The 15,198-nt window shown below is 48.8% G+C and overlaps 1 protein-coding gene across 3 annotated transcripts in view; it reads left to right on the forward strand.

Moving 5' to 3' along the window:
* Nucleotides 1-15,198, forward strand: part of SIL1 (SIL1 nucleotide exchange factor) — a 94,087-nt gene that overhangs the window by 55,419 nt on the left and 23,470 nt on the right. For all 3 annotated transcript variants that reach the window (XM_057415125.1, XM_057415127.1, XM_057415126.1), the window contains one exon: nt 3,347-3,468. In XM_057415125.1, coding sequence (XP_057271108.1) covers nt 3,347-3,468 — 122 coding nt within the window. The remainder of the gene's footprint in view (nt 1-3,346; nt 3,469-15,198) is intronic.

Raw genomic sequence — 15,198 nt, forward strand, 5'->3', positions numbered from 1 at the left:
TGCAGTGAGCATATCCCTGCTGCTGAAGGATGGGATCCTCGCAGGTGAGGGTGGCCCTGTGGGACCAGTGACAGCTCTGCTGCTCCCTCGTCCCCCACCTCCATCTGAATGGTAATGTGCCACTGCTATTGGTGATCGCTCAGCTCTCAGCTGCCCTTCTGCTGTCTCCAGGGCACAAGATGCCCTGTCAAGTGGAAAATGCCATGCCCTGTAGGGATTGCAGGCAAAGGGTGCTCTCTGCTCTGTGGTGTGGTGATGAGCATCCTGGAGCACTGGGACATGGAGCAGCGTGGGCTTGCCGCGAGGGAGCAGAGGGGAAGCTGTGGCTGATGAAGAGATGATCTCTCCTGCTCATGAGGAGGCAGCCCAAGGGCTCTGTGTTTGCTCAGCTTTTGGTTGCCAGCTCTGGTTTGCTTCTTATCTGTCAGGATTCAAGTCAGTGTGGTTGGGAGCCCACCTTGGAGAAGGAGCAGGAAGGTTTGGATTGCGAGGTTATCCATAACACATAAAAAACAAATGCAAATGTGAAGAGGCCAGAGCATAACTCATTTATAAACAGAATTCACGGTGCTTGCACAGCAGTGTACAGAGCCAAGACCCATTCTTAGGCGTTGCAGGTTCTTTCTCTCAATTATTTACTCTCCTTATCTTCCCCTCTCCCCTCCTCTGACATGCTACACCATTTCTCACTGCTAATTTCCTCTCCATCGCATACAGTTGACATGCTGCTTTCCTTGCTCTCATTTCCTAACATCTTCTCTCCTGCCTTCCCTCCCAGTTTTCTTTCTCTTCTGATTCAAAGCCGCTCCCTGCATAACTGCTGTCATATTCCTTCTTCTCCCACCCTTCTCCTCACCCATTTTGCCTGTGTACTTTACTCAAGAGCTCTTTTGATCTTTGGCTTTCTTCTGTGCTGATTTCAGTGGACTGAAGCGAGGCAGGAGCTGCTGCCTCACAGCATCCCCTGCCTCCTGGAGAGGTTAATAACTTCAGCTCTTTGAGTTTGGGGTTTTCTTGGGTTTGGAGTGGTGAGGGAGGGAGGGAGCTCTCACAGCAGACTCCAGTTAAAAAAAATGAATACATCTTCAAGATAAACTTTACAGCACAATTTCTATTCTGTGGCTGAAGCGCCTCGGTGACGCTGGGGCTGACCTGAAGGACTCTGCTGCTATGAGGTTATAGCAAGGGTTGGTTTTACCAATGCTGATGCTGGATGCAAACTTCTGCTTGTCAGTGCATTCGCTCTTGAGCAGAAGTCAATGTCCAATTCCAGCATTAAAACTGCCTTGGAGCTTTTACAGAGGCTGAGTAATAAAAGGACCCATTGGCAGCTGAAATTGGGTTGCTGCATAGATTTCTTTGTAGATGAAGATGGGCCTGCAGAAAAGCAAGAGGTCTGCAGGTCCATATTATAGGGACAATTAAAAGAATAGGATCTGAAAGGATACAAAAGCTGCTGCGAATCCTGAATCAGCCCCAGCAGACCTGTGGAGATCGGCTTTCTGTCGCCAGCTCTGCAGAGGGACAGCAAGTGGCGGGTATTGTCCTGTTGGGGAGAAGAGATGAGCTGCAGCTCCCCAGGTTCTGCCTTGGTAAAGACATACCCATAGGACATAAAACTAAATAGCTTCCTCATTCTCTTAGGTGCCTAAAATATCTGACTTATGGCCAATTTTGGTGAAGGTACACAGTTGAGATAAATATAACACTAAGCATGAAGTCACTGTTGACTGAGAATGTTCAGGCTGGAGCATGGTGCCTGAGCCTGACATAGCTGCACACGCTGTGGTGTTTGTGCTGTCCCACCACAGCAGGGAAGGTCAGTGTGCCCAGCTGATAACTTGTTTTTATGTTCTATTTCTGTCTGCTAACATAAAATCACAGAATCCCAGACTGGTTTGGGTTGGAAGGGACCTTAAAGCTCATCCAGTTCCAACCCCTGCCATGGGCAGGGACACAGCCCCTGTGTCCAACCTGGCCTTGAACACTGCCAGAGATGGGGCAGCCACAGCTTCTCTGGGCACCCTGTGCCAGCGCCTCAGCACCCTCCCAGGGAAGAGCTTCTGCCTAAGAGCTCATCTCAGTCTCCCCTCTGGCAGGTTAAAGCCATTCCCCTTGGCCTGTCCCTCCAGGCCCTTGTCCAAAGCCCCTCTCCAGGTTTCTTGGAGCCCCTTTAGGCACTGGAGCTGCTCTGAGGTCTCCCCTTCAGGAGCCTTCTCTTCTCCAGGCTGACCCAGCCCAGCTCTCTCAGCCTGGCTCCAGAGCAGAGCTGCTCCAGCCCTTGCAGCATCTCCTTGCCATCTCTAGACCATCTGCTGTTGTCTCACCATCTTCCAGGGAGTAGAAATGTTGAAATCCTAAAGCCAGTTTTTTTGCACACACAATTCTGAGTGTTCATGAGATTCCTTTTTAAACTGAAAAAAAAGAAAAAAATCCTTGAAAACCCAAATGCATCGATTTGACTTTGGACTGAATTCTGTACTTGAAGCATTTTGTGCTGTTTCTCTGGATCTTGTTTGCAAGCCCTTTGGAACTCTTCTTAATCTCCTCTCCAAGAACAGATGGCCACTGTGATTTGTGCCTCATTAGCCCCACGTCTGGTTCAAGTCAGAGACTGAGGAATCCCCACCAGCATTTAAACTTGTCCCTGCTGGCACTGAGTCCAGTATTGTCTGCTTTAGAAAACTCATTGCTCAGCTGTCCCAGGGGGAACACCCTGACTGGCCCCTTTAAGCAGGCACTGGCTTTTCCTTGAAACGTCCACATGAAGTTGTTGATGGTCCTCATGAGCAAAGCCCGGAGCCACCCATACTCTTTGCTGCCAGCAGAGGTGATGCTGCCTGTGTGCTGTGGCTGCTGGCAGGCTCTTAAACAGCCCCAGCTCCTGGTGCTGCAATTAGAGCATCAATTAATTAATTGCATTTGCAAAACAAGCAATTCCCTGGGTTCCCAGCAAAGGCCTGCTCAGGGGAGAGCAAGCACAGAACTGGTGGGGTTTCTAACATGATATTATTGACCACAGTTTTGACATCACCTGAATACTGCAGTGTGTGTCAAGCATGGTTTTGATAGCTAATCAAAGCACGTGAGTGTTCAGTGTGTGGTAACAGCCACCTGTCAGTAGACTGTGCTTCTGCAACCATGACACCCCTGCTCACAGGCACTGCTGGATGAAATTCAAGCCACAGTTGTTCCCTCTTTGTACTTGCTTTTGCAAACTGAGCCCTGGTTAGCCCAGGAGGGAAGAGCTGCTGTGCTTCCTGGAGCAAGGCGCTCTCCAGGGGTTGCTGTGTGGAGTCTGGCTGGGGGTTTTCTGCTCATGGGGGGCCTGCTCTCTCCCCATCAGGTGGACAATGCTAAGGACTTCCTCTCCATGGGCGGACTCCAGCTGGTGATCCATGGGCTGAACAGCACCGAGGCCACCCTGAAGGAGCACGCTGCCTTCGTCCTGGGAGCCGCGCTGTCCAGGTGAGCTCTGGTACCCCTCACAACACCCACGGGCCCTGTGCATCTCCCAGCTCATGAGTCATTCCTAACAGCAGGAGCTGATGGCTTCTCTCACCCTGCAACCACCACATTGTCTTCTCAGCTGCCTAACCCTTTTCTTGCAGCACCACTTACCCTGATCTCCTCCTCAGTGAGTCCTCATCCTGCTTGTTAGACTTAGCCAGAAGCAATTGGGTGTGGAAGTTGTGGTTGTTTCTTGATTTCCCTGGGCTTCTTGCTTTTATGGAGTTTGAGAGGAATAACCCTGCCTCCCCTTCTCTCCCCTTGGCGGCCTGCTCTGGGGGAGGATCTGGAGGATGGTGCTGTTATGAGCACCCCAGGGAGCACCTTTCTCCTCCTTTTCCTTTCTCCTGAGCTGCTTTTGGGTAGCAAGATGCTGATTTCAGAAATAGAGCAACTCCTGTGGTCTTTGGAGGGGGGCTTTATCCCCGGGGACACAGACCTTGGATCCCAAAGGGGTGTCCATTAGACATGGTGGGGTCGGCAGATCTGAAGGACATTTGTGGTTCACTGGAAGGTGGCTGTTGCCCAAAGCAGCCCAGTTTGCCTCATGCTAGGGCACAGCATGCAGTGCTGCAAGTGGAACTGTGTGAGCAAGATGGGTTTTATTGGTGACCTTCCTGTTTTATGGGTTTGGGGGCTTTGGCGGGGGGGGGGGGGGGGGGGGGGTGTTGCGCACAGCACAGACAAGCGCAGAGGCTTTAGAAATGTATTGGATGGACCCAAACTTCAGGGTCAGAAGTGCAGAGGTGATGATTGAAAGTCAGGACTGTTATTATCTGCCTATTTCTAGGCCTAAAAATAGTCACCTCTCCGCCATTATACATCATTTATCACTTAGTTTAACATAGAGTTTACAAATCTACATTTCTTTTGCAATCTTGTATACAATGCAGTTGCTCCTCAGCACATATGAAGGAATATGGCCTTATGGACAGCAGCAGGTACCCAGATTTATACCAGGAAAGGATCCAACTTATAGTCTGAAACAGAGCTTGCCTTATTGATCACAGTAAGATACAGTCTTTCACATCAGAACACAAACCTGCTCTTCATATTCTGGCATATCTTAATGTTTGAAATAATGTCATTGTTTCCTAAAGTTCTTTCAATAGCATCTAGGTTCTTAATTCTATGTTCCGTTAAAGAGAAGAGCACGCAGAGGGTCTGGAAACGTTTGCAGGTAACTTGCAAAATGACAAGGGCTATGAAGTTGCTTCTTTCCTGAATTAACTGATGTGGCATGGTCAAGACTGAAGGAACTCATGGGCTCATGATAGGAGCGTGTAGCAGTGCCCATGAAACTACTGCTTTTGCATAGCATCCCTCACTTAATTGCAAGTGTGCTTCTTTGGACAGAAACAATCTCTTTTCTATACAGTATTAAAATACTGCTTTGAAAACTTTTAGACTGTTTGTCTTAAAGGACATTCTGCCAGGTGGTAATTTGGGGTGGTTTGGATGATGTGTTGTCTGAGAGCTCAGCTCCAAAATGTGAGGAGTATTATGTCTGGGTTTTGGGTTTGCTTTTTGCTTGCTGTGTTTGAGCTTTCTCATTAGATACATCCATGCCAACTTGTCTGGTTTGTGCTATCTGCTTAATTTGTTTGTTTGTACATTTCTCTGCTTACTCTGTGCTCCTTTTAAACTGCCTGGGGCATTCCAGGTACTTCACACTAAGCATCTTCTCATGCCCTGTGCTTTTCTGAGGGGTTGTTGCTTATTTCCTTCACTCCTGGTTGCTCCTTGGGGCCTCAGTTAGGTTGTGGGACTCACCAGTAAATGCCTAGAGATGCCACAGTTCACTGGGCGATAGGGGCATGATCTGATCCATACTTACGTACTTGAGGCTGATGTCAGGTCCTGCATTGGATGCTGAGCCAGGTGATGATCTGCTGCTCACCAAATGGGTCTGTGGCCACCTCCCAGGTCACTTCAGCCAGGTTGGCTCAGGCTGGTGGTTTCAAGCCAGGCAAAGCTTCCCAGAGGAAATCAAGACATGATCATAGCAGCTCCTCAATGCAGTCTGGGAGGTCATTAACTCTTGGCATAGCTGGATCTGGCAGAGGGAGTTCGGCATTGTCTGTAGGCAGCAGAAAGCCACCAGACCCTGGGATGTGCTTGGGGCACATCCAGAACTTTCCAACTCTTAAAAATATCCAGGTCTTCTCCAGATTTGCGTTGTCCTTAACTGATCAGGCAGTGAAGCAGGTAAGGGATGGAGCAGGCAGCTGCATCACTCAGGGTCTTGCCTGCATGCTGTCGGGCTGGGATGTGGCCCAGAGGTCTGGCAGTGCTGAAGGCTGGTTTGGGATAAATGGGTTTTCAAGTGGATCAGCATCTTGAGCCAACAGGCTGGGTGCCTGGCCAAAACATTGGATCAGCAAAGGTAATAGGAGAAACAGAAAGAGAAGGCACAGCAGGGGCAGCTGAAGATTTCTCCCTCCTCATATCACTCCTATTTATTTGGTTTAAATTGGACTTGAAAAGCAGCCTTAGCACAGCCTAGTTTGGTCCTCAGGGTCCTAGGGTCTAGCGACCAGAGTGCTGCCTGCACTGATACTGTCCTCCTGACATCCATCTGCCTGTCTGTGAGCCTCTGCTACATAAGAGGGTGACCTGGTAGGGAAGAAATCAAGGTTTCAGCTCTTGTTTCTCTTATGTGTCCTTCACTTTAGGTGTTTGGGGTATAATCACTGAGTCTGTGACCAAATCAAACATTGTTCCATCTGGTAGAGTGTTGTGAGCAGTGCCCTTATTGCAGCTCCACAAACCTCATCCACAGCCTTACTGGTTTTAAACCTTTAACAAAATGTTTTCCATTCAGCAGTTTATGAAAGTAAACTTCATTTGAACAATCCTCAAGTGCTCTGATTGCAAATAAAAGTTAAATGCACTAACAAAAATAATTGCTAGGCATGTGGGATTGTACATTTAGGTATCCATAATTCACTAACAGTATGTGCCAATACACAACATTATCTGGATTTTCAGTGATTGCATTAGCATAAAAGCATGTTAGCATTTATCTGGTGGTACTAACATTTAAATATATATAAGTATAAAATATTAAGATAGAGCATTTTGGAGGCAAGTGAAACTACTGTCTGTAAAATGTTCCTGCATATTTTTGAAGGTACACTCCAGTATCTTTGGATGACAGTCAGCATTCGCACCATTGGGTCCAAACATTGCAAAAATGTCAATGTTTTATGCAAAGAGGAGCTATATTAAGCTAAAAAAGATTGCTGATGAGAGAAGTGTCTTCTGATGTCCTCTAAGCTATTTACAGGCAGCATCTTTCTTTGTTCATAGCCCAGCCAGGCCTCTGCGCAATTTCTCTCTCCATGTTTCACAAGACAGGAAATGTTAGCCAGAAAGGATTATGCTTGCGATTAAAACCTCAGTTCGGAAAAACTTTACCTCCAGGAAATGTTTTTCCACACCAATAATTTGAGCATTTCAATATTTTGTATTAAAAGGATTTTTGTAATCAGTTTAGGAGGGGAAGAATTTATGTCGAATGCGTTCTTGAAGCTTTGTCCCAAATGCTCCCTGTATGCTTAGGGGTGAATTAGAGGTGAGGATGGAGAGAAGCTGAGCCCCGGGATCTTCAGGGCAAAGTGAAGCAGTTTGTATTCCATGAGGAGAGGACAGGCAATGCACAAGGTGAGATTTCAGCATGGCTACAGTGGGGAACCAGGAGGAAAGTCATTTGTGTTGCTGCATAGAGGGACTTGTGGTGGCCAGTGGATTTGTGGTGGATCTGTTGCTTGCCCAGTCCTTTAAAAACCCCTGTGCTGTTCAGACTGGGTAGCTGGGAACAGGATTTCAAACTGATGGTCCCAGCTTGTATTTGTGTCTGTCCTAGCAAGACATAGGGCTGTCCTCAGCACAGCCTCTTCCACTGAGCCCAGTGCTACCAGGACCTCGCTGGTCCCTCTTTTGGCCCTAAGTGATGAAACAAATGTTATAGGACTCGGGAGCAAACTCACCACAGGTAACAGCCCAAGCATCATGTTGCAGCAGCACTCAAGAGTTTGCTAGAGATGGCTTGGCTCAGGGTATTGCTTGTTTTAACCATTTCCCACAAGATTAACCCCCTGAAACTATGACAGTGCATGAGAGCCCCTGCAGTCCTGATCCAGCTCTGGGGCAACAAGAGGGATGTGGAGCTGTTGGAGGAGGCCACAGAGATGCTGCAAGGGCTGGAGCAGCTCTGCTCTGGAGCCAGGCTGAGAGAGCTGGGCTGGGGCAGCCTGGACAAGAGAAGGCTCCTGAAGGGGAGACCTTAGAGCAGCTCCAGTGCCTAAAGGGGCTGCAGGGAAGCTGGAGAGGGGCTTTGGACAGGGGCCTGTAGGGACAGCCCAAGGGGAACGGCTTTAACCTGCCAGAGGGGAGACTGAGATGAGCTCTTAGGCAGAAGCTCTTCCCTGTGAGGGTGCTGAGGCGCTGGCACAGGGTGCCCAGAGAAGCTGTGGCTGCCCCATCCCTGGCAGTGTTCAAGGCCAGGTTGGACACAGGGGCTTGGAGCAAGCTGCTCTAGAGGGAGGTGTCCCTGCCCATGGCAGGGCTTGGAGCTGGATGAGCTTTAAGGTCCCTTCCAACTCAAACCACTCTGGCATTCTATGAACATACTGATCGCTGTTACTCATGTTACCCAGCTCTGAGGGTTGTTCAGAGCTTGCACCATTTTAGTAAAGCAAAGAGAGGCTTAAAACATGTACCTGCTTTTCAGAAGAGTCCCGAGCTGTGGCTCTGCTGCCTCCCTGCCCAGTGCTGGGCTGGGCTGCCCGGGTAGTGCTCAGCATCATCATGTCCATTCTGCCTCCTCCCTTCTGTTCTTTGAGAGGAGGGATGGGCAGTGCTGTCTCCCTGCCCCTGCTCTACCCATCAGTATTTCAGTGGTGGCGCATTGGTACACACCTTGTGTGTTTTGTCAGAGAAGCAGCAGCTTCTTCAGGGTGTCTTTGTCAAGAGAAAAACTTCCCCCAGACGTAATGATTCTGGGTTAAGTCCAGCTGCACAGTGGAACTGTTGACGCTCGCTGCTGTTCAATAACGTTAAGGCCCAAGCAATAAACCCAGGAAAAGTAAAATTAAAGACCTTGCCTCGATGCTGTCTTGTAAAGACATAAGAATTTCTGGGCAGAGAAATAAATCTAGTTTGCTTAACAAGCACTGTCCCTACCCATTTATTTCAAATCCATCTTCATGTTCATCCCTTCCTCCTCCAGCTTCTCCTTTTACATCCGCCAGGCTTTGCCCATTCCTTTCCCCTTTCCCCCTGGTTTTTGCAGTGGTTTGCCAGCGCTGCGTTTGCCACCTCCCCACTGCAGTCATTCCGGCTCGACTCCCTGCCCGCTTGGAATTTGTTGCTTTGTAGATTGTCTCTTCTATTTTTATTTGAACTCCTGACTTGTGCGGAGTTATCAGCCTCACTGCACTTAATTCCCAATTAATTTGATTGGGTCACCTCATTTTTTTTCCCCTGTAATGATAATGAACTCAACCTATTTAGCCTTTCCCCATTATGAATAACCTTAACAAAAACTGCAGTGCGGTAGAAAACTGTGCTTCATCCTTGTGGTTAATTACACAGAAGAAGAAATCCCTAAACATTTTTCAGCATCTGAAATCTAACACGAAAGTGTAATTAACTATGAAATAGTGAACTGGTGTCCTTGTGCTCTCGAGAGGACGGAGAGAGCAGACCCCGCGGGAGCAGTCTAGGATCCATGGGTTGCTCCTGGTTTTGTTCCCAGACATGCTTTGGTGGGTTAAATGCTGGTCTGGAAGGTGGCAGGGTTGAGTGCTTGTGCCAAGCCAGGGACGTTTTCCCCGGGTGCCCGCAACTGCTAGGGAGCTGTCGTGCTGGGGTGGGCGTATTAGCTTCATCCTGTGGGACTGGTTTTAGGCTGAGGAGTGTCAGTTCTGTAAAACATGGGAGTTCTGGAGTGAGTTACCCCGTTAGCATCTCACAGTACCTAAAGGGGCTGACAAGAAACCTGGAGAGGGGCTTTGGACAAGGGCCTGCAGGGCCAGGCCAAGGGGAATGGCTTTAACCTGCCAGAGGGGAGACTGAGATGAGCTCTTAGGCAGAAGCTCTTCCCTGTGAGGGTGCTGAGGCGCTGGCACAGGGTGCCCAGAGAAGCTGTGGCTGCCCCATCCCTGGCAGTGTTCAAGGCCAGGTTGGACACGGGCTTGGAGCAAGCTGCTCTAGAGGAAGGCATCTCTGCCCATGGCAGGGGTTGGAGCTGGATGAGCTTTAAGGTCCCTTCCAATCCAAACCAGGCTGGGATTCAAGTGGACTGGGTCGGGCTGGTGGCGCAAGAGAGGACAATGAGGTCAAGTAGTGAGGATGCACATTCCTGAAATTGGAGTGTTTGGCCTGACATCTTCAGCAGTGAGCAGATCTGCATGGTTCCCCCAGGTGCCGAGGACTGTTGCATCTTCTTGGTTATCACGGGGCTGATCCTCAGCTGTGCAGGTAGTGCTTCCTTCACACAGGCATGAATGCTCCCAGAGCAGTCCCCTGATGCTCACTGTTGTCATACCTGTGTAAGGTGAACACACAGCTCCATGGAAGAGCTGGTGCTGCCCTGGGTCATGAGTGATAGGAAGCTGCTCCAGCCATGCTTAGCAGTATGCTCTCTTTAGCAAGGAGGTTGGTGACACCACCTGCAGAAAAAAACTCAGCCAGGTGATGCATTATATAAAACACATTGTTTCTGTCTCTTCTCAGTTAGTAAAAGCTCTCTGCTGAGGTGTTTGAGTTATTGTGGTGGTTTCATTGGAAATGTGCATTCAGACTGGCTATCCAGTCACTTCTTGCAAAAAAACCCATCCCAAACTTGCTGTTTCTCAGTGTCGACCTGGTTTCATTGCTGGACACAACACGTATTCCTCTGTCTCTTCAGTCACTATTTATTCATCCTTATCACTCTCCACAGCTACCTCAAAGGAGGTTGTTGCAAGGTCAGTCTCCATCTCTTCTCCCAAGTAACAAGTGATAGGACAAGAGGAAATGGCCTCAAGCTGTGCCAGGGGAGGTTTAGACTGGATATTAGGACAAATGTCTTCATCAGAAGAGTTGTCAAGCACTGGAACAGGCTGCCCATGGAAGTGATGGAGTCACCATCCCCAGAGGTATTTACAAGATGAGTAGATGGGGTCCTTAGTGACGTGGTTTAGTGGCGGGCTTGGCAGTGTGGGTTAATGATTGGACTCAATGATCTTAAAGGTCTTTTCCAACCTAAATAATTCTGTGATTCTATGCTCTGTTTATCCTTTCGACTACAGCCTGTGCACTCAGCTAATGGCTTCACAACCTTCAAAGATTTTTCCTACCTAACCACCTACATTATTTTCCTGACCTGCTGTGACTCTCCCATGTCGTGTGTTCTCTGCATTTCCTCCAAGTAATAGGTGCAAAATGCTCCACAAAGAAGAGGCATCTGCGTCTCCTCTTTAATCAGGCGTACAGGGAGCTGGAGCAGCCCATTGTTAATGTGTTTCAGAAGGGAGGTTGAAAAAGTGCCTTGAATAGAACAAAGAAGCAAAGAATGGGAGGAAGATGAACAATGAGAGCAGGAAATGCGGGATCTAGCCTCAATTATGTACCTGCTCCCAGCAGGGTTTGGGGTGGACAGAACTGACCCAGCAATTACATCACAGCTCTTGTCTGAGCTTGGATAGGAGGATCCAGATCCCATCTCCTCCTTTGTGGGTCCTGCTGTGTGCACCCTCCTACCCCTTCCCTGATTGTGGCTTTTGTTGGATTTAATTGCTGGCAAGGCTGTGTGCAGCCAGCATGCAAAGAGAGATCCAGGTTTGTGGTCTGAATGGCAGTGGCTAAATCAGGCTTTCAGAGAGTGGTCCTGGGGGACTGCCCTCAGCTCCCATCGGCTGTCTGCTGGATTTAGCCTTATTTACTCACCAGCCCTCTGTTGCTCCCTAATTCTTCTCCTTGTGCAGAGGAGACAGGCAGAACGCTGGACCCAGAGCTTGCGTAGGAGGCAAAATAGCAAGAGCCAGCAGCTGCAGGCTTTTGTGGCATCTAAGGTTGTCCCTTGCCTCTCCTGACTAGGGGGATCAAGTCCCAGCCAGGAACCTTGTTGCCAGGTTGGCATCTGCCAGCTTAATTGTTCTCCTGACACAGTGTTTTGATAAGTTTTTCCTCTGTCCATGTACTTCAACATTCATTGAAACAGTTGGTTTCATCCATGAAGACAGTTCCTCAGGTCTTCCACCAGATCGCTGCCAGCCTCAGCCTCTTCAAGGCTCTCCAGGTGTTTGAACAGGATGATGATGTTCTGCAGAGGTAGAAAACAACCACTGGTTGAAAATGAATCTTGCTGAACTCATCGTCACTGTTGACTACTCCTCTTCCCTCAGGTGCTGAAATTCTTTGTCTTCTTGTGAGCTGGATTTTGCTCTCTCTTTATTTTGGATGATCCTTTTTCTGCTTAAGAGGAGATGTCTGTCAGGGGCCTCGAAGCTGCCTGGCATATCTTGGAAGGGAATGGCTCACTGGCTGAGAAGCTGTGCAGACCTCTGAGCCCAGCCAGTCAGGGCAGCTGTCTGTGGCCATGAGACATCTCCAGGGAGCTGGACCAGTGGGACAGCTTGGAATCATCACTCAGGTTGGAGAAACACTATTGCAGCTGTTTCCACCAAGTCTTATCCCCTTGAAGCCACTGCATGAGCCCTGAATAGATTTGAAAACTAATTTGCTGCTCAGAGCATCAATAGATACACGTCACTTGTCCTTTCTGCTGCATTTAATGAGTTTCCAAGGTACTGCAGCCAGTTCCAGAAGGCAACCATCAAAGGATTGTGTCTTTGCTTTTGTCAGAAGTGTCTAGCTGCCCCTCCAGCACACTTCAGTTCTCGCAGATTCTCTCTGGTTCTGTGTCTCATGAATTTCAGTACGTGGTATAATGTCTTGCAACCATCCTTTCCAGACTGTCTCTTCTCTTTTTAACTAAATGCCCTGAAAATAGGGGATGGGAGGGAGAAAGGGCTCTTCTTGCAGTCAGGTGGTGTTAGCTGGAGCCCAGGTGATACGTGCATATATGTCCTGTTACGTTCCTTCTCTCCACATTCATGACTCTCTCAGTTAGTCTCTCTTGTTGCCCAGCTGTACCTCATCCCCTCTGTTAATCATCCTGAAGCTGGCCAGTGCTTTGAGCATCCCTGCCTGTGTCATTCCCACTGTCACCCTGGTGGGACCATATCCTTGTATGGGTGAGGAGTGAGTGAATGTGTTGGTGCTGGACTGACAGCCTGGAGACAATGGGCACAGCCCAGTGGTGGGTGCTTCGAGGGAGAGGTTGTTAATCCTTACTCCGTCTGCTGAGATCAATAATTAGGGCCTTGCTTTGTATAAATCACCAGATCAACATAGGAATTGCCTTATTAAAGCAGACAGGCAGGCCTGGCTGGGCAGAAAGCCCCCATGGCTGGCTTTTGCAGAGGTAGGATCAGAAACCCCAGGGTGGTAATGGGATGGTGATGTGCAGATGAGGTTTTCCTAAGCCTTAAGAAGCTAAAACCTGCCATACATGATGAACCACAAGGGTTCTTGGGTGTTTTATCTATGTCTGTCAGTGCAACAGAGGGGGTTGGAAAGGGTTTCTGGATTCCGGTCCATACCTGGTGCAGCAGGGTGTCTGCTGCCAGAATCCCTTTGCACGGCGGCTGCACAGTGAGTTTCTGATCTCCCTGTGTGTGTTCCTCACCTTCATTTGGAAGCAGATTGTGTTACATTTCCACACATACTCCGTCATAAAACCCCGTAAATATGATTTTAGTGTGTTTGCATGTCTTGGAATGAGCAGGTCACCTCAGTTGTTTCCCAGATTAATACCCCTCTGCTTGTACTTAATAAGATCTTTTTCCAAGCTGAGGAATGGTAACAGCTCTGGAATTCTCTTTGTAAAAACTGCATTTTCTTCTCACATGCTTCCTATGGAAATCTGTCTTAATTTCAGTTCAGCTCATGTGTGAACACATACAGTGAAGCATTATTAGTCCCTCAAAGAATAAAGACAGATGGAGCCCAAAATGGAATTGGTTTTGTGATTAATTGAAACCTTCAAGAGTGGAATGGAGTCAGGGCTTGGTCCTACTGCATCAGCATCTGGAGATCAGTTCAGCCAGCATGAATCTCCACGAGCGCAGTGAGGAGCTCACTGGGACAATGTCACTTGAGTCAGCCCTGGATTGTCTCCTTCGGGGTGGGACCTCTTGGTGGGGGAGGACACAGGGAGCAGTGTGTGATTTGGGGTGACAGAGGTTGAGGGGTGTGTCAGGGTCCTTGGGGTGTGATGATGTGCTTCAGTAACAAGCTGCTATTTCTGGCCTCGAGCTTCCCACAGCTGTGCACGATGGCTCTTGTGTGACTGCAGGATGGAGAGCAGAGCTGGGAGGAGGGGAAGGTTTTGAGGCATGCTCCAAAACACTTGGGGATGGAGATGTGAAGGTGTGGAAGTGGTGTGAGGGAGCTGCAAGTTCAGGCCTCTCTTCCATGAGCAACCTGAGCAGTTTCCAAGGGGCTGTGGGTTCGCATCCTGCCTGTGAGATGTGGAGAGTGGACCAGCCCCTCAAAGGGGAGTAGTGGAGAATCACCAGGAGATGCTGCCTGTATTGGCTTCAGCATTAGTGGATGTTTCTGGAGTCTATAGCTATGGACCCTTACCATATTTCTACCATGCCTGCTGGAAAGGAGAAAGAAAAGATGATGCAGAAAGGAAATCTCTCTGTCGTGTTTTGGGAGCAAGTCCTCCCCATGCAAACTGGCTCAAAAAGCTCAGCCCACAACCTCACTTGCATGGTTGGCAAGTTCTGAGCAGCTATGGACTTGGGGAGAATCACAGAATCCCAGGCTGGTTTGTGTTGAAAGGGACCTTAAAGTTCATCCAGCTCCAACCCCTGCCATGGGCAGGGACACCTTCCACCGGAGCAGCTTGCTCCAAGCCCCTGTGTCCAACCTGGCCTTGAAGGTATTTTTAAGGTATGCAAAGGTATTAAGGTATGCAGAGTGGAAGAGGGGCCTATGACTGTGAGTGTGCTTGGCAGGTCTGTGCTTCCCTGCTCCTTTGCCATGCCCTGAGAGAAGGGGTAGGTTGGACCAGTCTTCCTGGGGCAAAAGGGATGGGGAGCAGCATCTATCAGTGCACATCAGCTTGAAGAAGGTGCAAAGGGACACAGCTAGTCCAGTCTTTTCCCAGGCACCAGCACCCTTCCCGCAGTGCAGTAGCAGCACTTTGAAGTTCAGAATGTGACTTGGACCTCACTAATTGTCCTAATGAATGGGAGAGCTGCTGCAAAGGAGCTGATTCTGCAGATCAATGGGGAGCTGAGCAAACACATGAAGCATTACGCCCAGCACCTCACAAAACATCCATTGTTCACTTATTCTGACAAGTGCAATTTGATTTTTATTATCCTTGCTACGTCCTAGCGTGGCAGCAGATTTGCCAAGGTGTATTTTGTCAAGGCAGGAAGGGTCCATAGCATGAGCTTTCTGCAGGACCTGGCCAGGAAATCACAGAGAAATACTGTAAGGCTGCTGTGGATTTTCTTCCCTTTCCCTGGGGACTCCAGGGGTTGCAGATCAGCGGATTGTGGATTAGTGGATTAGGAATTAGAAATGCATTTTTCATTCTTATGTTACACACTAATGAAC

Source organism: Pezoporus wallicus, unplaced genomic scaffold, assembly GCF_028554395.1.
Source record: "Pezoporus wallicus isolate ANWC-B61680 ecotype Strahan unplaced genomic scaffold, APGP_CSIRO_Pwel_v1 contig_4161, whole genome shotgun sequence".
Classification (NCBI taxonomy): Eukaryota; Metazoa; Chordata; class Aves; order Psittaciformes; family Psittacidae; genus Pezoporus; species Pezoporus wallicus.